The sequence below is a fragment of the Gymnodraco acuticeps genome, unplaced genomic scaffold (assembly GCF_902827175.1).
Source record: "Gymnodraco acuticeps unplaced genomic scaffold, fGymAcu1.1, whole genome shotgun sequence".
Taxonomy (NCBI): domain Eukaryota; kingdom Metazoa; phylum Chordata; class Actinopteri; order Perciformes; family Bathydraconidae; genus Gymnodraco; species Gymnodraco acuticeps.
Window position 1 is genome coordinate 115422 of NW_022990951.1, and position 24342 is coordinate 139763.

Here is a 24342-nt window from a genome sequence, read left to right on the forward strand (position 1 = left end):
TTTTCTTATTTCAGCCAACAGTCTTTCTAAGTATCGCAAAAAACTGATATTATAAACATTTCTCTTTTAGGACATTTCGAATTAGAATATACATGTAATTGTATTGCCTTCATTGGTTACATTTGATTTGTCTGTACCCATTTAAAGCTGGGGTAGGTAATTTTGGAGAAACCAGCTCGAGTGCGGTAGAATTTGAAAATACACAACCGGAACAAATCTGCCACTTCCTTACAGAGCCCCTCCTCCAACACACACGAACGCGCACATGACCAATGAGGGCACGAGATAAGTTTGTGCACAGATGGAAGGCTGACAGGCAGGTAGGCCATCCAGTTACTTTAGCCGGCTCAGATGATTGGTCGTGCTTTTTACAGCGCTACGGCTTCCACAGATGACATTTAATTATGTATTTATTGTCAAAGCATTTCATGTATTCATTGCTATCGGGATGTTAAGAGCATTCCATGGAATATAACAAAAAGTGTTTCTGAAATAAATTACATACCCCACCGTTAAAGCCCATGTAGAAGCTCCTTGGGTCAGTCCAGTTGCAAACCTGTCTTTTTCTTATAAAACACATAAGAAACAAATACGATTCGTAGTTGTTTTCACCACCCAGAAACCTGCAGGTCCGCTGCAACTCTTACTACTTTTAAATCCAGGCTGAAGACTTTTCTTTTTGTCGCTGCTTTTAATTGAACTATTCATATCTTAGACTGCACTGTAACTTTGATCCATGTATTTTTTCTTTTAATGTTTATTTTATTAGCTTTTCTTTTTAATGACTGATTTTAAATGCCATTTTCTTAATCTCTTTCATTTTTTGTAAAGCACTTTGAATTTCCTTGTGATGAAAAGTGCTATATAAATAAACTTGCCTTGCCTTACCTTACCCAAACCATCATGACCTGATCTCTGGTGTCATGTGTTCTCCCACCACCACGCAGCCAACACAACCACGCACAAAATATGAGTTACTAAAGTTGGTACTTTTATATGTATGTGCAGAAGAGGATTAGGGCCACGAGGACACATTTTGGGATGTGACAACAACAACAAAAGGTTGAGTTTGACTTTTTTCTCAGAACTCGACATTTTTATTTTTGTCACATCCCAAATGCTGCTAAGAGAGACAGCCGATAAGCCATGAATGAAAAAGAGCTCACATGCTGCCTTTTTCTAAATAGGCTTGCAACAGACACCTCCCATTGGTACATGGCCTAATTAGAGCTTTTATGGATTTTACTCTGTTTCTTCTTGCATTATTTCTTCTATTTTTATTGTTTTATGTCTTATTTATGTTTATGTTGCATTGGAGGAGGAGCCTGGGATTTAAGATTTATATTGCCATAATAACTCAATTGACTCTGGTCTTGCAACACCTTCCATTAATGCATTGCCTTGATTTCTTTATGAATCCTAATTTCCGTTCTCGTTTTGCTTTATCTCCTTGTGACTTTTTGCAGTTCTGCACAGCTTGTTGCGTAAAGAGAGAAATTCCTGGTTTGCTCCGGAATGCCAGCTGGCTCCTCCGGTTCCTCTCAGCTTGCAGTCAAAGCGTTTGACCGGGGATCTGTCCGGGATTACAGCAGAGAGGGGAGTCCGACACGATGACATCAATTACAAGATAACAAATGATCGTATTAAAGACGCGAACTGTCGTTAAAGCAGTACAATGCCATCACCATTTTCCCCTGGGTCAAATTAACACCAATTAAACCAAGCCTACCGGATGTTGAGCGTTTCAGCCTTCAAAATAAAGCTGGCACGATAGGAAAATCAATGTTATTAAGTGGTTTGGCTGATTCTAATTTACTGCCCCCTTACATATGATGATATTTTTGCTTGTAAGATTACAATTAGGTTTTCTTCAGGCAGAATCAGTACAACATTTCCCCACAAAATCCAATTAACTAAAAGTATAAAGGACCATAAAAACGAAATGATGATAAAAAAAACTAATTAAAGAAACATTTTCTAACATTAAAATATACAAAATGTTCATTAAATATAAATAAAATATAGATGTACCCATACACATAAAATAGAATAAAAATATGTGCAGTGTTGGTATGACAAGTGGAAAGCCAGGCAGATACAGTACTTAAGTACAATTACTTTCAGTAGTTACATTACACCACTGACAACCAGAGTATCATACAACAAACTGAAGTAGCTTAGTAACTACACACAGCATTTAAAAACAAGAACAAAGATATGACACCACTTTACAACAACACTTATGTGCAATATGTTTTTATTACAACTGCTGCTTCTCCTAGTTAGCTCCATTACTGTAACAAGACTCTTTATGTGCCATAATGATTTTACTAATGTTACATGCCACACTTCACTCTACAGTGCTACACTCATTTTATTGTATAAATGCTACTGCTATTCAAGATTCAAGGGTTGTATTATTATGTGTAGCTACAATGCTTTTTACCTAAGGACTACCTACTTCAGTGTTTCTCAAACTTGTTCATACCAAGGACACTTAACCAATAAAAAAACACTCGAGACCACCTAACTCCACAAATATCAAAAAACACATCGTTTTTCTAGAACAGATTACAAATCGCCTGAAAATGGTACAAACAAGTGGCAACATGTGTGATGAAGGTGTTGCGCTGGGCTATATCATGCAATCGAAACTTAACCTCGCTCCATTGCGGAGATATTCCCGCGAGAGTGCGGAAAACTTAAATTGATTAATTAATTTCAAATGTGAAATGTTACCAATATACTCACGGACCACTAGAGGGCGCTCACGGACCACCAGTGGTCCGCGGACCACACTTTGAGAAGCACTGCAGTGTAAATTGTATCATTTGTATTTTAAATACTATATGCATGCTTTTTTATATAATAGTGTTCTATTTTCTTCACCATACTTTGCTGTAACAACGTAAATGTTCCCTTTGAGGGACGAATAAAGGAATTCTGATCCTGAAAAAGCTTCTGCTGTTGTGTGTTTTATTTTGACAGGTCACACCGGAAGTTACCCCCAGGTGTTGTGTCTGACTTGACTTTGGTCGTATTTCATTATTGAGAGTGTGGACTCTCAGACTGAAGGAAGGAAGGAAGGGTTTGTGTGGAAACTTGAGGACATGCGACGTCTTCTGCAAACTTTACTCAACTCTCTGCCAGCTGAAGAAAGACCCGAATAGTGAAGAATGAACTGAGGAGAGGAAGAGGTGAGGAGGGGGGAGGAAGAAGAACTGTTCACTCCCATTGATCACATCGAGGTATTGATTTAGGCCTGGCTTTGACATAAAACACAGCTGTATTGAGGAATAGATGTATGTGTGTGGAGCTGTTTGCACCTGGATCAAACGGTGATGTGAGGCTGAAAGCACTGTGTTATTGGACTACAGTGCTTTAGTAACTTGATAACATGCTGCAGACTTCAAGCCCCATTTCATGCAGGACCAGTCTGTGCTTGCAAAGCTGCAGAGCTGGGAGAAGTACTCAGATCTTGTACTTAAAAGAAAGTAGAAGTACCAGAGTGTAGGAATACTCTGTAGAAGTCCTTCATTCAAAATGTTACTCAAGTAAAAGTACAAAAGTATTAGCGTCAACATAGTTGAAGTAGTGATTGTGCAGATTGGTCCATTTCAGAATAATGTGATATGTTTTATAATGATTGATCATGAAAGTGTTCTCAAAGCTGGTAAAGGTGCAGCTAATGACTTTGTATACTGCAGGGTAGCTGGTGGATTTACTCCAGGTTGAACTAAGTCTGATTTAACACTTGATTATATTTCACATCATTCATCCACATCTGTAAAGTAACTAAAGGTATTAAATACATGTAGTGGAGTAGAAGTACACGATTTACCAGTGACTTGTAGGGGAGTAGAAGTACAAAGTAGCATAAAATAGAAATACTCAAGTAAAGTACAAATATCTAACATTTCACTTAATTACCGTACTATAGTAAATCAGAAAAGTACACGCAGCGGGGAACAGATGTGTGCCTTTATCATGAAAAGCAGTATCTTATCTAAGGGGTAGCCAGCTGAAACATGTACAGTAGTAATGTTTGCCACACAGCTGCTTTTAGTCACTGTCATGGATATGAAATCATCGGTGCATCATGACTGTAGTGTAAGCATGTCCTAGATTATACAGATGTGTTCAATCTGCCTCCTGTTTCCTTCACAGAACACTAATCTGCACGTCCAACTGCAGCTCTCAGAGACAGTAAAGGGTTAAGTTTAAAATATACCTATAAAATCAGCGAATCAGCCCTGAAACATCTGGCAGTGGAGGAGGAAGTATTCAGATCCTTAACATCGGTAAAAGTACTAATACTTCACAGTGAAAGGTACTATTACCTCACAGTAAAAATACTCAGTCACAAGTAAAAGTTCAGTTGATCGTATTCTAATTATTTTCTAGGTACCGTAGTTTAACTGATAACCAAGCATTACATGTTTATAACCTCAAAAAATGGGAATACTCGAGTGAAGTACATGTTCCTTTGATTTGTATGTAGGGTCAGTACTTCATGTACATTTACTTTGTTACATCCACCACTGAGGAGATGGCCAGTGTGTTTTATCTACAGAGGAACAAGGGTTTCTTCTCTGAGAGGCGAGAGCAGCGTCTGGCAGCATTCCTTCATGTGTTGCTCACTGCCAGTGATTCAGGCTTTAATAAATCACACACACCGCCTCTGTCTCCTTTTGTTTGCTGGAAACTTGCTGCTGGATGCACTGTTTGTTGGGGAGGCTTTCTAAAAACGGGCTGAGGATCCGACTATTACTAGCTTCATTTTAAGGTCTGAACTCCGTTGTCACTTTGTCACAGTGTGTTCTGTCAAAGTACAAGTGAAATCCTAAAATAAAACACAGTCCACTTGTGCTGGAACAAGGTCTGCAGACATCTTTGACAGAAAAGCATCTCAAATGTTGGTTCATGTCCTTTTAAAGTATATATAGTATAGCAAATGACACCAGGATGGCCGAGTGGTTAAGGCGTTGGACTTAAGATCCAATGGGCATCAGCCCTCGTGGGTTCGAACCCCACTCCTGGTATTATGTTAGGGAGGTTGTGGCTCAGTGGCATAGTGCGGGCGCTGATCTTCGGATCCGAAGGGAATAAGACAGTTCACCCCAAATGCCTCCTGTGGGGATCGATCACAGTATTGAATGTGGTCAAGTTGCTTTCGACAAAAGTGTCTAATGACATGTAATGTAGTATATTTGAGGTTGTTTTACTTTGGCTCACAACTTATTGAGGTTATTTTTCACATTTATGACCAATAAGCTGGTTAATAAGTCAATTTATTTGTTGAATAAAGCATTAGCAGATCCATCAAGTTTGACTTTAATGTGTGCTCTAAAATCCATTGCAACACACACACAAAATAATATACAGACAAAAACTGAGTATTTTAAGTTTCACGACATTAAAAGTGTGCGACAAAATTACCTTTGTGCTAAATAAGTAGGCAGATATATATGCGTGTAGATATCATCTTAATATAACGAGTTAAATCGAGTAAACATTTTGAGTTTGGACAATATTTACCATTAGATCACGTAAAACTGACTAGTTCAATTGTGGTAGGTCTCCTTTTTAAAATTGCAAATCAATGAGCAAGATATCTTTATGCCGGTCCTTGTTTTTCACACGATTCTAAAAAAAATAAAGTAACTTAATCTGTTGTAACGTCCCAGCTGGTTGGGAAAAATGGGCGCAACACATAACCAGATGTACTTGGTACAATTATTGTTGTTTTAATAATAAACTCATATCAAATGGCATACAAAGAGTTATCTAATCAACAAAGAGTATATTGGGTTCTGGTTAAAGCAAACAAATACATAAGAGGACTCTTAAACTAAAAGCTATTTACAATTCTAATTAAGGCGACCAAACAATAAAGAAAACCTCAATACTCCAGTGGTTTATCAATGAACTAAATTACAGCCAATGACAGCACTCCTGCTCCTAATGCCGCTAACATGAAGTTAAGTTCAGTGTAAACTCTGAAACATGGCCCATATTCAATATAACCACACATACAGTTGCAAGAAAAAGTATGTGAACCCTTTGGATTCTCCACACATAGCGTTGTGTGTTCCTTCCAAACAACTCAACTTTGGTTTCATCTGTCCACAGAATATGTTGCCAGTAGTGCTGTGGAACATCCAGGTGCTCTTTTGCAAACTTCAAACGTGCAGCAATGTTTTTTCTGGACAGCAGTGGCTTCCTCCGTGGTGTCCTCCGTGGTGTCCTCCCATGAACTTCATTCTTGTTCAGTGTTTTACGTATCGTAGATTCGTCAACAGAGATGTTAGCATGTGCCAGAGATTTCTTTAAGTCTCTAGCTGACACTCTAGGATTCTTCTTCACCTCATTGAGCATTCTGCGCTGTGCTCTTGCAGTCATCTTTACAGGACGGCCACTCCTAGGGAGAGTAGCAACAGTGCTGACCTTTCTCCATGTATAGACAACTTGTCTTACCGTGGACTGATGAACATCAAGGCTTTCAGAGATACCTTTGTAACCCTTTCCAGCTTTATGCAAGTGAACAATTCTTAATCGTAGGTCTTCTGAGAGCTCTTCTGTGCGAGGCATGGTTCACATCTGGCAATGCTTCTTAAGAATAGCTAATTCAAAACTGGTGTGTATTTTTGATAGGGCAGGGCAGCTTTAACCAACACCTCCAATCTCGTCTCATTGATGGACTCCAGGTTGGCTGACTCCTGACTCCAAGTAGCTCTTGAAGAAGTCTTTAGCCGAGGGGTTCACATACTTGTTCCACCCTGCACTGTGAATGTTTACATGGTGTGTTCAATAAAAACATATAATTGTTTGTGTGGTATTAGTTTAAGCAGACTGTGTTTGTCTATTGTTGTGACTTAGATGAAGATCAGAACACATTTTATGACCAACTTATGCAGAAATCCAGGTCATTCCAAAGGGTTCACTTTTTCTTGCAACTGTAAGTACAGTAATAGAGGATATTGTCCGTGCTGCACCAAAGTCACATTCAGAGTTTCTGCTCTCTCAGACACAACTTATATTTTCATCGTAAATTATTGTCTTTATACAATTCCAAAGATGATATGGTGAAAGACCTCCTCGGTTTCTTGCAGCAGATTGATGTGGTTCAGATGTCCATTATAAATGTGGTTTTATGATCCAAGCTGAGTCTCCAGCGATGGCATGTGCGTGTGAATGTGTGCCGACTCAGAGCTTTACTCCCCTGGTGTTTTGTTTGGTGGAAGTCCTGTTTCTGTTGTTGAGGTTTCTGTTGTTCCCTGCAGTGAAGATGCACGCTGCCGCCGCCGTCGCCGTGGCTCTCGCTGTGCTGAGTGTTTTCTGCCGCGTCGACCAACTGTCTGCAGACCGGGCCAAACCGAACCAGAACCAGACCGACAGAAACAACCGTACAGATGAGGCGGAACCAAAGAAGAAGAAGAACCAGCCGCACATCATCTTTATCCTCATAGACGACCAGGTGTGTGTGTGTGTGTGTGTGTGTGTGTGTGTGTGTGTGTGTGTGTGTGTGTGTGTGTGTGTGTGTGTGTGTGTGTGTGTGTGTGTGTGTGTGTGTGTGTGTGTGTGTGTGTGTGTGTGTGTGTGTGTGTGTGTGTGTGTGTGTGTGTGTGTGTGTGTGTGTGTGTAAATGTCTCAAATCAGATGCTTGGAAAGCAATTAACTCCTATAACCAGAGGTGGGAGAAGGACTCAGATCTTGTACTTGAGTAAAAGTAGAAGTACCAGAGTGTAAGAATACTCTGTTACGAGTAAAAGTACAAAAGCATTAGCGTTCAAATATACTTGAAGTACCAAAAAGTAAAAGTAGTCATTGTGCAGATTGGTCCATTTCAGAATAATATATATGATATGTTTTATAATGATTGATCATGAAAGTGTTCTCAAAGCTGGTGAAGGTGCAGCTAGTTTGAAGGACTTTGTATACTGCAGGGTAGCTTGTGGATTTACTCCAGGTGGAACTAAAGTCTGATTTAACACTTGATTATAATTCACATCATAAACTGAAGGTATTGATTTAAATCAGCCCCATCAGCATCAGCCTTATAAAGTCTCAGGTTTTATGAGTGACTATTTGTAAGTCATAAACAGCTCCTTTTGAGAAGTCGAGTAATGATGCATGCTTCCAATAAAACGGCCAGATGATGCTGATGTTGCAACATGGTCATTTTGTTCCCTTCTCACATAAAACAAAACTAAATGTTACACAAGAAGGTACAAAAAACAAAGTCTGGTAGCCTTCTGCATGAGCGGGAGGGAAACAGATCAATTGCTGCTCCATGCAGAAAAATATAAGTTTGATGAAACAAGACATATTGGCAATTTATTCATTTAAAGGTCACCTATTATGCTAAATCCACGTTTTCATGTCTCCTCTACATCAACATGTGTCCCCTCTTCTTCACGTCTTTTCTACATCAACATGTGTCCCCTCTTCTTCACGTCTTTTCTACATGAACATGTGTCCCCTCTTCTTCACGTCTTTTCTACATCAACATGTGTCCCCTCTTCTTCATGTCTCTTCTACATCAACATGTGTCCCCTCTTCTTCACGTCTCTTCTACATCAACATGTGTCCCCTCTTCTTCACGTCTCTTCTACATCAACATGTGTCCCCTCTTCTTCACGTCTCTTCTACATCAACATGTGTCCCCTCTTCTTCATGTCTCTTCTACATCAACATGTGTCCCCTCTTCTTCATGTCTCTTCTACATCAACATGTGTCCCCTCTTCTTCATGTCTCTTCTACATCAACATGTGTCTCCTCTGTGGAAAGAGACTCTGAAAGTTTCAGGAACAAAGATTCTCTCTCTTTTTGTCCTGATCCATTTCTATAAAAACCTGTCTGAAAATGAGCTGAACAGATTTTGGCCACTTTATGATGTCACAACGATTTTTTGTCTTGTGTAACCATTAGCCAATCAGCAACCAAGGTAACCCCCCCCCCCCTTATTACCTGAATCTCCTCCTAGAGCACCATTGAGTTCTTTGTAACCAAATCTCTCTCAGAGGGGCGTGGGGAGGGGCTCCTTATTTTCATCTAAAGTAACAGACTGTTAGGAACCTTGACTCAATAGCTTGGAGGACTCAAATGCACGACCCAGAGACAAAAAGGTTTTGAAGAAAAAATAGTCTTTACTAGCAAAAAACAAAATCACTCTTTTAGAGGAATGAACAAACTGACAAACGTAAAGCGCTCTCGTGGAGGGTAAAAGGCAAAACACTGACTTTCATTAAACAATGGCTTAGATCTTACTTCTTGAACAATGAACAAGACGAACCGACAACTAACAAGGGGAGACAGGACAATATATACATGAGGTAAGTGGGCACAGGTGGAAACAATCAGGGGCGGGGCAGACACTGATGATGGCGGGAAAAGGAACCAGAGCAGGAAGTAAAGGGACCTGGAATGAGACAAGGTGAGTACAAAATACAACAGGAAGTGGAACATAAACTAAACTAACATGACAAAACTTAACATAATTAACGGGACACAACAGTACCCCCCCTTCTAGGGCCGACTCCTGACGGCCCAGGCTGCTCAGGGTGACGATCATAGAAGTCACTGATGAGTGTCTTGTCCACAATGAACGTTGAGGAGACCCACAAACGTTCCTCAGTGCCGTAACCCTCCCAATCAACCAAGAATTGTCGTCCTCGGCCCCGTTTGCGACCGCCAGAAGTCTCCTGACTGTGTACACCGGGCCACCTTCAATGATCCGGGGTGGTGGAGGGGGCTTGGAGGCGGGAACCAGAGTGCTCTCTCGAACTGGCTTGAGTTTGCTCACGTGAAACGTGGGATGGACCCTCAAAGATCTGGGGAGTTTGAGGCGCACAGAGACAGGGTTAATGACTCTTGAAATTGGGAAAGGACCCACAAACCTCGGTGCCAACTTCTTGGAGTGAACGTGTAGGGGTAGATCCTTGGTGGAGAGCCAGACTTTCTGGCCCGCCCTGTAGAGGGGAGCCGCACGCCGGTGACGATCCGCCGCTGACTTAATCCGGGTCGAGGTCCGGAGTAGCGCATGCCGAGGGCATGCGCGGATGGAACCTTGACTTCTTCCTCATTAGCAGGGAAGAGAGGAGGCTGGTACCCATTAGCACACTGGAAAGGGGAAAGACCCGTGGCAGCCGAGGGGAGAGTGTTGTGGGCATACTCTATCCAGGTAAGGTGATCGCTCCAAGTGGTCTGCTTCTGGGACACGAGGCACCTGAGGCATGTTTCGAGGTCTTGGTTCAGGCGCTCTGTCTGACCGTTGGACTGCGGGTGGTAACCGGAAAATAAGCTGACGGTGGCGCCGAGGAGCTGGCAACACTCCTTCCAGAAGTTGGAAATGAACTGTGGTCCTCTGTCGGAAACTATGTCACTGGGGAAACCATGGATTCTGAACATGTGAGTTAACATGACCTCTGCCGTCTTCTTGGCAGAGGGAAGTTTGAGCAGAGGAATGAAATGTGCCATCTTTGAGAAACGGTCTACCACCGTCAGGACGGTAGTGTTACCTTTGGAGGGCGGTAGTCCAGTCACAAAGTCCATGGAGATGTGCGACCATGGTCGCTGAGGCACTGGGAGGGGCTGGAGAAGACCCATCTGGGCCCGGGACGAGGTCTTATTCCGGGCACACACTGGACAGGCCGCCACGTACCCGGAGACCTCTTTTTTCATGGCCGGCCACCAGAACCGCTGTTTTATGGCAAACATTGTTCGTCGGACGCCCGGATGGCATGTGAACTTGGACGTGTGAGCCCAGTGGATTACCTGAGAGTGTAAAGACACAGGGACAAACAAGCGGTTGCCTGGACACTCGCTGGGTGCCGGGCTCACAACATTCGCCTGCTTCACATCTGTTTCTATCTGCCATGTTACCGACCCAAACACACAGTTCAGTGGAAGGATTGATACTGTTTCCTTGGCATTATGTTCAGGCTCAAAGAGACGAGACAGTGTGTCTGGCTTACGGTTTTGTGTACCGGGCCGAAAAGACAATATGAAGTTAAATCTGCTGAAGAACAGCGTCCACTGACGTGAATTTAGTCGCTTGGCTTTCCTAACATATACTAAATTATTGTGGTCAGTCCAAACAAGAAATGGTTGCTCCGCCCCTTCTAGCCAGTGTCTCCACTCCTCCAAAGCTGCTTTGACAGCTAGTAACTCCTTGTTCCCCACATCATAATTTTTTTCAGCTGAGGTCAACTTACGCGATAGATAGGCACAGGGGTGCATCCTGTTATCCTCGGAGGATCTCTGGGACAACACAGCCCCGATGCCCTCGTTGGATGCGTCAACTTCAACCACAAACTGTCTCTGGGGATCCGGAACAGTGAGTACAGGTGCCGTGGTGAATCTCTTCTTGAGGCATTGGAAGGCGGACTCGGCCTGGGAAGTCCACTGAAAGGAGACTTTAGAGGAGGTGAGAGCATGCAAAGGTGCGGCTACAGAACTGAAGTTGCGTATAAACTTCCGATAAAAGTTGGCAAACCCCAGGAATTGCTGAACCTTTTTGCTGCTATCAAGAGTGGGCCAGTTGGCCACCGCACTGACCTTGGATGGATCCATCTGCACCTGATTGGCGGTGACAATATAGCCCAGAAAGGAGACAGTGGTTGCATGGAAGTCGCACTTTTCAGCTTTCACATACAACATAATTGACGGGACACAACACAGACAGAGAATTAGCACTTTGGAAACAAGGCTGAAACAGAGGGGATTATGGGTAATGCTGCAATGATCTGTTTGGTGTTTGGAACCAAACACTTCAGAGACATGTTTTGTATATATCTGAGACCTGTAATATATTGATGAAAAACGGTATAAGCATAAGAAGCTCAAAACAAGAGTCAATAGCAACAGCAAAAAAAAGCTGTTTGACACCCACATATCCGCTCTGCTGCTCATCCCACAAATGCATGTTCCTCACAAATGTAGCACCATTTAAAAAGGGAAATACACAGGCTTTCCAACGGTATAAGATTCATTACCAAGAAGAATTCTTGCAACAAAGAAATCATCTACCAAACACAAATGTCCTTGCTTTTTGAGTTTAGTTTAGTTAAAAAAAAGGACTTTCCCAAGTAGTATTCAAACCGTTAATTTGTCCCTACAGATGGATAGTCCAAATGCTCAGTGTAAATCATCTCAATCTGAATAATTCAACACAGGGCTTCAACGACATCGGCTACCACAACCCGACCATCAAGACCCCCACTCTGGACAAGCTGGCGGCGGAGGGCGTGACTCTGGAGAATTACTACGTGCAGCCGATCTGCACGCCGTCGCGCAGCCAGCTGCTCACCGGCAGGTTAGCAGGGTTTTCAGGGGCTTCCTGCATGACGTCGTATTCGTTTATTTCAATCAGGAGATACAAGTTTTGCAATGTTTCAATATATATTTATTGCCAGGAAAACACAGATGCATGTAATGGTGTTTAGCGATTAGACCCCGTTGTGCGGGAGTATCACTCGGGAGGGGAAACCCGAGCCGATGATTCCCCCTCTGGGATCTAGACACTGGTGCTGGTGAAGGCATGAAGGGATTGATGGAGGTCGGTCTGAAGTGGAGTGGTTTAAGCTTGACCCTGGATTTGGAAGAAAGCAAGGTGGAAGGGGGGGAGGAGGGCTGCGTTGAGTCGCCTGAAATGACAACTGTGTGAGGAAGGGGAGAGAGCAGATTTAACCTGTTAAGCCCGAAGGTCCCCGCCGGCGGGGACCCTGGGTTTTTTTTTCACGACACTGTGTCTCAGGGCATCTTAATATTTAAAAACCTATTAATGTGTTATACCAGATTAACGAGAAGAATCTCAGCTAACTGACGATACGAACCATTTTTACCGAAACAAAACACAAGTCTCACAAGAAGCGTTAGCATTAGCCCTTAGCTAAAACGGGCAGATGCTACTTCCGGTGCTAACTAGCAAAAACGATCTTTAAAACTTAATATTTTCTGCACAAACTACATATCATCTGAAAGCTGATACTCCACAGATTATTTTGTTATAAGTATCATCACTGTAGGACACAAACTCACTGAGCTAACAGCCAGAACAGAGAAGAAGAAAAAACAACAGTTTTCAAAACCATAACAATAAATATGTCTTACCGTTGCTGTTTTGTGATCAAAGCTCGTGTTCAAGGGAATACAAACGCTGTTTAAGGTTAATCCAATGTCTCTTAGTCACTTTAGAATTGTTCCTGATAATCTATCATTACATTCATGGCAGCAGAGTAGGTATAAAGTTTCGCAGTCCCGAGCTAATGCTGTCTCATGTGCTGTTTACGCAAACCTCTCTCTACTTGACGTAAGTGTTTAGCGGGACTTACTAACTGTCACTCGATTCTATTGGCTCTAACGGTTCAGAAAAGGTGTCAATCACCCAAATCGACCAATGGGTTCCAAAGATATGATCCTGCGTAGTATAAACTACGCCCGCTCCGGCTCCATAACGCATTACGCAGCCAGAAGGGAGAGCTTCACCACCGAGGCGAGCAGGTGCTAGAGATGCTAGCTGACGATAGCGGGGCTATGATCATACCAGATGACTCTTCGTCGGATGATGAAGATCTCCTCCAGCCAGACCTGGATCCGGACAGTAGTGACTCGGATGTTGAACTTCCACCACGGGAAAGGCATGTAATCTCTCTGTTTTTATATATTACTTATGTGTTTGGTGGAACTGCGTCACAGTGCTAGCTTAGCCAAGAAGCTACAGGAATGATTAGGCAAAATGCTAAATAGTGTTACTTGTCTTTTTGAAGTTACATTTTCTAAATGAATGGCCAGTGAATGAATATACATGTGTTTACTTATTTATTTGGTGTAATATTATTCATTTATAGTCTAATATTATCCTATAAGTATAAGCCAGTGAATTAATCTAATCTCTTTGTTTTTCCACATTTGTTAGATGAGGAGTGACCCCAGCAGGACAAAGCCACACACCCAGAAGACTTTCAGGGAGCAGCTTGCTGTAGAATTGTTGGAGTTTGCTGAAGGCCCTGCTGAAGGCCCTGCACCTCCACCACCCCCTCCTCCACCACTCACATGCATGCCCGAGTATTATGGGGAAGATGCCACCAAGGTCAGGAAGAACTGCAGGAGGTGCCTAGATGCTGGACTCAAAAGGGTGAAGACACCTGTGTACTGCAGGAAGTGCCAGGTCCCTCTATGCTTCACTGTCAAAAAGAACTGTTTCAGGGAGTGGCACGACCTAAATACTGGAACATTCAGGTAGGTATAAAGTTCAGGTAGGTATAACGTTTTGCGAGTGTTTATTTAAAAAAAAAATACTTGTTGTTTTTATATACCTAGTGTGATTTTATTGTATAGTGTGTTGGTAAAATATTTGTTGTTTTTACAAACCTACAGTGTGGTTTTATTGTATAGTACGTTGGTAAAATGTTTGTTTTTACATGCCTATAGTGTGTTGGTAAAATGTTTGAAATAAATCTGCCCCAGTTGGAGTCAAATGTTACCTATGTTTCCGTTTTTTTTTATTGTGCAAGTACACCTACACACAATGACCTACAGTGTGGTTTTATTGTATAGTGTGTTGGTACAGTTACATACACACAGCTACACTTACACATACACACCTACACATACCCACACAGCTACACTTACACACCTACACATACCCACACAGCTACACTTACACGTACACACCTACACACACTCACTCACACACACAAAAATATTTTAAAATAAAAAATAAATTTAAATTATTATTATTTTTGTTTTTTGTTTTTTGGATGGAATGAATACCTATAGTGATGATTCAATGTAATACAATGATTTGTATAGTCTGGTACCTGAAAAAGGTCAAATGGCACTGATGGAACCAAATGTGCCCAAAGCTTATTCCGCCTGGACTTTATTTTCATAAACCTCTCTAAAAAGATCAAATGTCACTTGTTTTGCCTCAATCTTGATACAGGGTACTTATTATATGTTATACTTTGGATTCCTAAAGCTTTTAGGCTACTAACCCATCATTCAAGGTTGGTCTTCACTATAAGTAATGGGTTTTCTTTAGGCGGAGACAGGAATTTATATTTTTTTGCTATGTTCCATCTGAATTTACTCTGACACAGAAAAATCTATATTGATTCTGACACTTCTACATCCAACTCACAGATGTAACCTTGCTTTGATAACAACAATTATTCATATAAACCTTTTAGAAGTAAAGTTATAGTCATTTGTTCTGGGAATGTCATTTTCGAGCCTGAAACCTGAAAAACAGGCTCGGGGTTTAACAGGTTAAAGGTTTAGCAATACGCTATGATAGGCTTGTGGGAATAGAGCGAAGTGATAGGTTTAGCTGGGGAGTGACGCCCCCGATCACTGATTGAGAGGAGAGAGAGTAGTAAGATGGGAACATGTGAATGAATGAGTAAAGATGGTCTTCCTGGTTGAACTTGCGCTAAGCTTCATTAGTTATTTACCACCCAGAACTAAGGGAACTGAGAACTTCCACCCAATGTGCAATATAAATATCATTACTTACATTACAAAACACTCGCTGCTATATCACATGTGCAATATCATTATTGTTAATTATTAATAATGTTCTATAATAACGTGCAATTACGTATCTGCCACTACGTTTTTTGCACTACTAAATACTGTTAATATTTACTTCATTATGTGACCTTCTATGTTTCCTGTAGATATTTAATTGCTCTTTTCACTGCACTGTTGGTGTACAGTTTTATTATTATGCATCTGAGTTTATTGTATTTTTGTAACTCTGGCACAACAATTTCCTTCGGGATAAATAAAGTCTTATCTTATCTTAACTCTCAGGTCTTCTGGTCGGCTTTCTGTCCCCAGAGTCAGAACTAAAGCAGCGTTCAGTTATTATGCTCCAAATATCTGGAACAAACTCCCAGAAACCTGCCGGTTTCATTGATTGATTGATTGAAAAGTTTATTAACAGCTTGTATATTGGGTACAGTACAGTACAGCTCAAAACATACAATTGTTAAGGGGATGCAGACCAGAGAAAGACTTTCGTCTTGTTTACATCAGGGTCCCCCATTTCCAATTAATCATATAATTTAAGACATATAAGACTGATTCAGAACATGCATACATACTGCATACATCCCTGGCCTGCCGTAAAAAGCACCCCCTAAAAAAAGATGCTTCTATTAATCCCACCCTCAAGCACTTTGGAGGGTATAGTTGTAGGACCAGTACCAATAAATGGAGCAAGTTTCATGTATGTGACACGTTTATTGTCAGAGATAGCAAGGGGTGCATATCGTGGCAACCAGGCTATTCATAGAAAGAACCACCCAAAATAAAAATGTATTATATTAATCCCACCCTCAAGCACTTTATGTAAAAATAAACAATACATTGTAAAGCACAAGTACAAGCAAAAGTATACAGACAGGACGTCACAATTAAATAAAAACATATATTAAATAAAAAATTAACTGAGAAATAAGTGACGAATGAATGCAAAATCCAGGATTCGACGACTCAACCATCAAAAAGACAACATAGAATAGCGGACTATACATTCAAATGCGCGTTCCCGTGTCACGGGGTGCATTTCACGACAGGGGTGCATAAATTGACACAACACCGGCAGCCAGGTGTCCTCAATCAAAGCTGATAGACCAAAGGGAGAACCAACCTGATCTCACCAGAATGCGTGATTTCAAATGTGTGCTCTAAAATGATATTTATAAATGACTATTATCATTATCATAAGCAAGACAATAAATGGAAAACATATGTAGAAAATAAACGTATTTGAGATACGTTCATAACGAACGTAACGTGGGAGAAAATACGTTTCTAGCTAAAATACGTTTCTAGCTAAAATACGTTTCGAGCTAAACGTAATGCAATTTAGTTCTGTGGGAACGTAATTTTTAGGAGACAGGGTTGCCATAATACATTCTGACGAAAAATACAAATTATTATGAATACAAATAAAATGAAAGAAGCCTCCCGTGAGTTACTACAAGCTATAAAGTAGATTTTAAAAACGTTTTATAGAATAAAAGCTCACTGCAGGACGTTGTAGAAATGCGTGTGTGCACCACGACAAGCCTCATTCACTTTACATTGGCGTTGTTTGCGTGGTGCAGACACGTAAATGTAGCAAAGTTCGTGACTCCACCACGCAATGCGGTGTTAAGGAGTCGTGGTGGAGTCACGCATTCTGGTGAGATCAGGTTGGGGAGAACATTAAAGGAACACACACACACCACAAGAGATAGCATGGCAGGGGTCGTCACATACAGTATATAATGCCATCCATATTACATAAAACAACGTTTCCATATTTCAGATAAATCCAGTGTAAAATCAATCGGGGTGACCTCGTTGTCTCAAGCATTGAAACTATAAAATCTCTTTCAAACACGGACCAATATAAAACAAAAATAATCTTAAAATCCTCCGTTCTTTAGAAACTGAAAGCTGGACATATTTGGCCTTATGGCGATGATTGAGCTCAACGAGTGACATTGTTTTAAATGTCTCAACACCTAATATGATACCCATGTAACTTTGTTTAAATCGCTGCTTTTCTTTGTTAGCCATGGATGTGTACTTAATAATCTTTACGTGTATTCTGTTATCACTAATGTGTTGTTCTCTATATGAGTGAGCGTATTCTTTATTATCACCTGCCTTGTTCTTAACCTGCTTTGCCACGTTTTGCAGTTACTGCGAGACTAATAAAGGAATTCTGATTCTGAGACACTTATGGGGACGGATATTTGATAAGTGGGATGTTCCTCGGTCAGAGAGCCAATCAAATGTTGTTTTTCTCCCAGATATCAGATCCACACAGGCCTGCAGCACTCGATCATCAGACCCAGCCAGCCCAGCTGTCTGCCCGCTCACATGGACACGCTGCCCCAGAGGCTCCGAGAGGCCGGGTACTCCACTCACATGGTGGGCAAGTGGCACCTGGGTTTCTACAGGTGAGATGGTGCTTCACAGGTGGAGTAATGTGGAGCATCTGTCCTTTCTCAATATTAAAGGTCTCCTATGATGCAATTCGTAGGCATATATTATAGTCAAAATCTGTCAAATCTGTGACCAAATCGGCCTTTTACCACCTAAGGAACATTGCCAGACTCCGACCGTCACTCTCGGAGTCGGTTGCCGAAACCCTAGTGCATGCATTTGTCACCACCCGCTTGGACTACTGCAATGGTGTCCTGTTCGGGGTTCCCAACAAAACCCTGGACAGGCTCCAGTATGTCCAAAACTGTGCTGCTAGGGTACTCACGCACACAAAGCCGTGGCAGCACATCACTCCCATCCTCATCCACCTACACTGGTTGCCGGTCAAGTCCCGCATATTTTACAAAGTCCTCCTCCTTACCTACAAATCCCTCCATGCCCTTGCCCTCCAGTACCTATCGGACATCCTTCACCAACATGCCCCACCTGCGGTCCTCAGACTCTGGCCTGCTTACCACCCCCCGCACCAAACTGCGAACCTTCGGGGACAGAGCCTTCAGTGTGGCAGCCCCCACCCTCTGGAACGCTCTCCCTGCGGATGATTCGCAACATCCCCACACTTGACGCCTTCAAAAGGGCCCTCAAGACCGATCTGTTTGCCAAGGCTTTCGGCCCCTAATCGATCTGTTGTTTTGTCTTTCTGACTTTTGTTTTGTTATGTTTGTTTTTGCCCTATTACTTGTAAAGCGACCTTAGGTCCCTTGAAAGGCGCTATATAAATCCAAGCTATTATTATTATAGGTCTCAAATATATAAAAATATATAAAAAACATGTCTATTAAGTGTTTTGCTCAAAATACCAAACAGATCACCCATTCTAGCCATGCCTCATACCCCTCTATTTCAGCCCTGTTACTAAAGTGCTGATTCTGGGTATAAAGCTTCTTTTTTTTAAAGAGGGGGGCGGAGCTTATGCGGGAGAATTCTACCCAGATACAGCTAAATGCTGCAGTGATTAAACACCATATCATGTTCAAAACCTACCTCAAATGCTTTATCTCTTGCGGGTTTACCACAAGGTGGGTCAGTACCTTTATATATCCTGATTTTCTTACATATACTCTCTCCAGTACAGGTTAGCTCTGAGTGTTAGCGATGCTTGCTAATGTAAACAAAGACCATATTACGTCCAAAACACCTGGTGCATTGTTTCTGAGTGCAACGTTTCTGATAGTGCCGTGGGTCCGCATGGATGCAAATCTGGATCAGATCCATTGTTCCCCCATTTTAGAGATTTGGGTACGGAGGAAAAGAGAGGGTTTTGTTTTCTGACACTTTGTGAGTTCCCTGACGCACCGGGGACACACATTTATGTATAAAAGACATCAAAAAGTGCATTTTGCATGATCGGAGACCTTTAAAGCCCTTTGAACCTTTGATAGAAATCCGTTTTCTTTGTCTCTCCTGCAGGAAGGCGTGCCTGCCCACCAGAAAGGGCTTTGACAGTTTCTTTGGATCTCTAACAGGAAGTGTGGATTACTACAGGTACAGCTATAGGATTATTATGTTCACATTTAACCCGGATTAACGTACTCACAGCTCCATGGTTTCTCTTTTGATGACTGGATATAACTGGACTTGTCTTCACACTGTACATATTACATTTATATAAAATGTAATATGCTATTCCTTGCACTCTTAATGTATATAATATCCTACTTTTACATCTTGTTAGCTGTCATTTGGCCCCTCATAGTCTTGTTTTATCATTACATGTTACTTGTGACGCTGCTGTGACGAGTATATTAGGGGATCTTTAATATTCATCCTTGTTTGATGTTGTAAATGGAGCGGATGTGATGCAAGAAACATCCCAGACTTGATCTGACAATAAATGATGATCGTATCTTAGCCCTAACTCACGTGTCTCCCTCTGTCCTCAGCTACGGGTCGTGCGACGGACCCGGGGTTTGTGGGTATGATCTCCACGAGGACGAGGGCGTGGCGTGGGGCCAGGAAGGGAAATACTCCACAACGCTTTTCACACAGAGAGCCCGCAAGATCTTGGAGACTCACGACCCCACGGAGAGGCCGCTCTTCCTGCTGCTCTCCCTCCAGGTATCACTAGGACAAGTCAGAATCAGCTTCACAGAATTACAACACCTTCAAATCCAAAAGAGAGACAGAAAACTGCAGAGAATATGTGAAATACAACACAGCCTTTTTTGCTTTGATCCCGGCTTATGTCTGGATGTGGCGAGTCTGAAACTTGACAATAACATGGCCTCTTTAGAGTGTTTGTTTATCTGTGAGCAGACACTGTTTAGCTAACATTGTAAACCATTTGATTAAAGCATGGAAATGTGACTTACAAGGCTTTCAACAGAAAGAAAAAAATGACATTTGTTTATTTATGTATATTTAATTTCATGTTCATTGGATGTGAAGTATCTGTCCTCACAAGGAAAGGCTAAACAAAGGGAGTTTTACTTCATGTTTCCACATAGGGAGTAGAGAACATTGAGTTCAAACTTAAGCATCATGAGTAAGTGTTGTGGTGCATTCTGGGAAATGTAGGAAATGACCAACAGAGATGGAGAAAATAAAAGGTTGAGTAAAGTGGATTAGCTGCACTAAATTATAGGATTTTATCCAAAATAACCTAGTTTAAAATATCAATTTACAGTTTAACACTTGCATAATATAGAAATAAATAATACCCTGATACAAAAGCTGATCACAGTTTAAAATAATTTAAACATCAATTATTAATTTGACTAAGACGAGTGGGCTTTTTTCAACACTTTTGTGCATTTACTTTTTTTTAAAGCAACCTTTATTTATTTCACACATTTTAGTTTTTATGTATATTAAGAAAAACAGTCAGATTCTTATTTCTGTAAATGTTTCTCTTTTAGCCCCTTTTTCCTCCCACAAACAAAAACATGAACCCATATCATAACTAACAGATTTCCCATGAAACATTTGACTACACTAGTTTAAATAATAGTAATGATTATAGTGTACTTCGCATTGTTGTTTGAATGTATTATGTTAAGTTCTGCACCAGAAATGAATTAAAAAAAAATTCAAAGTGAACTTGTGTAAATACCCTGTTGTTATTATTTTCCTGCAGGCAGTCCACACTCCTCTGCAGCCTCCAAAGTCCTACATCTACCCCTACCGGGACATGGCTAACGTCGCCCGCAGGAAGTTTGCCGCCATGGTGTCCACGGTGGACGAGGCGGTGCGAAACGTCACCTACGCCCTGAGGAAGTTGGGATACTACAGGAACAGCGTCATCATCTACTCCACCGACAACGGAGCCCAACCGTTCACAGGAGGCAGCAACTGGCCGCTGCGAGGACGAAAGGTACCAAATGACGTATGTTGTGCGTGAGTCAAATCAAATCAACATTTATTCTAGCCCCAAATCACAAGAAGTGCCTCAAAGGGCTGTACAAAGCAAACAAAATACAAACGTCATAGCATAACAATTATAAAAACATTATACAACATTATACCTCAACACAAGTATTGCCATGGGATAAAAGCATATGTAATGTTGATGGAAACTAAGTGATGGAAGCTAGTTTACAAGGAAGACAGATGCGAATAGATGGGTTTTCAGTTTGCTTTTAAAGGAGTCAACGGAAATAGCTTCGCAGATCTAAAATAGAAGACGATTCCAAAGGAGAGGAGTCTTACTGCTTGACGTTGACGCTGAGAAGACTTGCTGGCTTATTTACATGTAAACTATTCAAGTTGTTGAGGACATGCTAAATCTAACATGTCGTGTAGAGCTGAAAGTGAGTTACTGATGACCCTGTCATTATGGTAACAAGAAGCACCTTTGTTTTCTGCCCCAGTTTTAGAAAAAGATCTAAGAACTGCCACGGTTACATTATTGAATTAATTCAGCAGTTTTTGGATGAGGGACCTTAGACGTTTAGTCTGGTTTTTTGTCCTTTCTGTGTCAAACAAAGAGGGGTTAACAAATGTACATAACAACTTGCATGAGAATATAACCTGGCAGTGTTTTTAGGGCACATATTGGGAAGGGGGAGTTCGTGGAGTGGCGTTTGTCCACAGCCCGCTGTTGAGACGCAGGAGACGGGTGTCCAAAGCTCTGCTGCACATCACCGACTGGTTCCCCACTCTGGTGGGCCTCGCCGGGGGAAACATCAGCCAGGTCAGTGGCACTCTGCACTTTATTAAAACTTATTTTGTGAATTTGTAGCTATTTCTACAGTTTTCTGGCTGTCTGGGTTTGTCTAAAGCAGGGGTGTCCAAACTACGGCCCGGGGGGCCAAATACGGCCCGGGGCCCTCAGCTAATTCCAAAAGTATAATGAAATATGGCCCACAAAATTAAACTTGTGATTGTCATATATTGTATTTCTTAAATATATATATTACACATATATAACACACATTCATGTGTTAAAAAGCCCACTTTTCAAATATATTTAAAGTTTGGAAACATTCTCAAACAAATCTTAGTTGATAAAAGTCCAATGACTTAATAACATAACAAGCTTGAAATACACCGTTCATATTTCCTCTTTCTGTTTTAGGGAATGAGCTGCTAACACAATGAATGAAACCCTATGGAAAGCTGTGATGTAGGCAGTTTCATTTTCAAGTATAAAGCATTATTTACCTTTGATTGATTTTGCTAACTTATAACTAGGGATGGGTATCGTTTGAAATGTATCATTCCGATTCCGGTTCTGCTTATCGATTCCGGTTCTTATCGATTCCCCGTTTCGATTCCAAAATTGTAAAAGAAAGAGGTCAAACGTTTAGATAACAAAATTATCTTTATTTTTTTAAGCTTTAACTGACATTTTTACAAATAAAGAATATACATGCAATACAAATGTATTGCACAATAGCTGTGCTTTATTTTAACGGAGCTATGCCTGTGGCAAGCTATTAACAGGCATTACACTGTGCCTTGTCTTTTTATTTTTTAGTGTAGTGGAGCATCATTTTAGAGTGTTTACCGCGATCCATCTTTGGTGTTATGAAGTGACTGAGCTCGTGAACTGTCTACGGGAGGGCGGGGGGAGCCTCGCTGCGGGAAAACTGTGGACCTCTGTCAGCGCAATTTACATGATGCCGTTTTAAAAAATTAAGGGCGGTGCCGGCCGTCAGCGTACCGAGCCGGCCGTCAACGGCCCGCTGACGACCGGCCGTTCTGTGATTCTCCAGAATACACAGATGGCCAGTCCTCCCTTACCCTGGCTGTATTCCACCGGGTCACCGCGGCGCAGACAGACCCGGTGGAATACAGGGTCTACCGCGTTTAGGAACCGTTAAGCAGAACCGAAATTGTGTATTGTGTATGGGTATTTGTATGGGTTCTCATCTGGAACCGAGTTTCGGTTCCCAACCCTACTTATAACAAGTGTTGTGCTAGTTACTGAAAACCAGTAACTAGTTACCATTACTAGTTACTTCATTTAAAAAGTAACTCAGTTACTTACACCCAAAAAGTAATGCGTTACTGTAAAAAGTAACTTTTTTTTTACTTAAAAAAAGGACTCCCATTAATGCCCTTATAGCCTTCATTTCAGTACTGTTATTGCATTGGAGAATAATACAATCTGTTGATCAACTTGACATGCATTATATGCAATCTGGATTGCATCGATATTAGCTGGCTTTCCATTTTTATATATTCTTTCTCCAGGTAGTTGGAAAAAGTTTTCCGTCCCATATGCCGTGTGCCGCCCGGACATGCTATCATGCTAACTAGCTCCCTGAAAGCGGGTGACTCCACTGTAGCAATAGCCTGCATGTGTTCTACAACATACCGTGCAATGGCTTTATCGACTTTTCCCTGGCCAGCAGTCCCTTGGTTAAAATCCAGCCGCTGTTGCTTAGGTGGAGGTGGAGAGGCGTTGGATGAGTCTGGGTCTGTGCCGGTCTTAGTTACTAGCTTCGTCCCAGCATGTTGTTTTTGCAGATGTTTTAAGAGATTTGAATTACTGGTTTGGGCAGTAGATAGGCTCTTTGACCCGCCAGGACACAACTTACATTAAACAGAAACTTTCTTTTCTTTGTGCTCGACAAAAGTGAAATAGTGAGAATATCTCTAGGTGGAGAAACTAGACTTGAGCTCCGCCGCCGCCATGATAGTCTTGTTAGTAAACAACGCAAACACGCCCACAGCCCGTCTCCGCATGTGACACAGGAAGTATTTAAGTACATTTACTCAAGTACTGTACTTAAGTACAGTTCTCATCTCTGTTCGCCTGGCTGTTGACTATATAAAAAAACTAACGCAGTAACGGAGTAACGCACCATGTAGTAACGGTAACTGAGTTACAGTACTGAATTAAAAAAGTAATGCGTTAGAGTACTAGTTACTGCCAAAAATAACGAC

The 24342-nt window shown here is 41.5% G+C and overlaps 1 protein-coding gene and 1 non-coding gene across 3 annotated transcripts in view; both read left to right on the top strand.

The window, feature by feature from the left end:
• Positions 1–3040: 3040 nt before the first annotated feature.
• LOC117558728 (arylsulfatase I-like) overlaps positions 3041–24342 on the top strand; it is a 29754-nt gene continuing 8452 nt past the window's right edge. Inside the window, exons 1-8 of one of the 2 annotated variants that reach the window (XM_034235089.1) lie at positions 3041–3248; positions 7284–7477; positions 12177–12316; positions 17814–17963; positions 19420–19494; positions 19893–20067; positions 21086–21322; positions 21995–22141. In XM_034235089.1, coding sequence (XP_034090980.1) covers positions 7289–7477; positions 12177–12316; positions 17814–17963; positions 19420–19494; positions 19893–20067; positions 21086–21322; positions 21995–22141 — 1113 coding nt within the window. In that variant the 5' untranslated portion in view covers positions 3041–3248; positions 7284–7288. The remainder of the gene's footprint in view (positions 3249–7283; positions 7478–12176; positions 12317–17813; positions 17964–19419; positions 19495–19892; positions 20068–21085; positions 21323–21994; positions 22142–24342) is intronic. The other variant, XM_034235088.1, reaches the window with a different exon arrangement.
• On the top strand, positions 4960–5042 carry trnal-uaa. The gene has a single exon. It is a non-coding gene; the product is annotated as a tRNA-Leu (tRNA).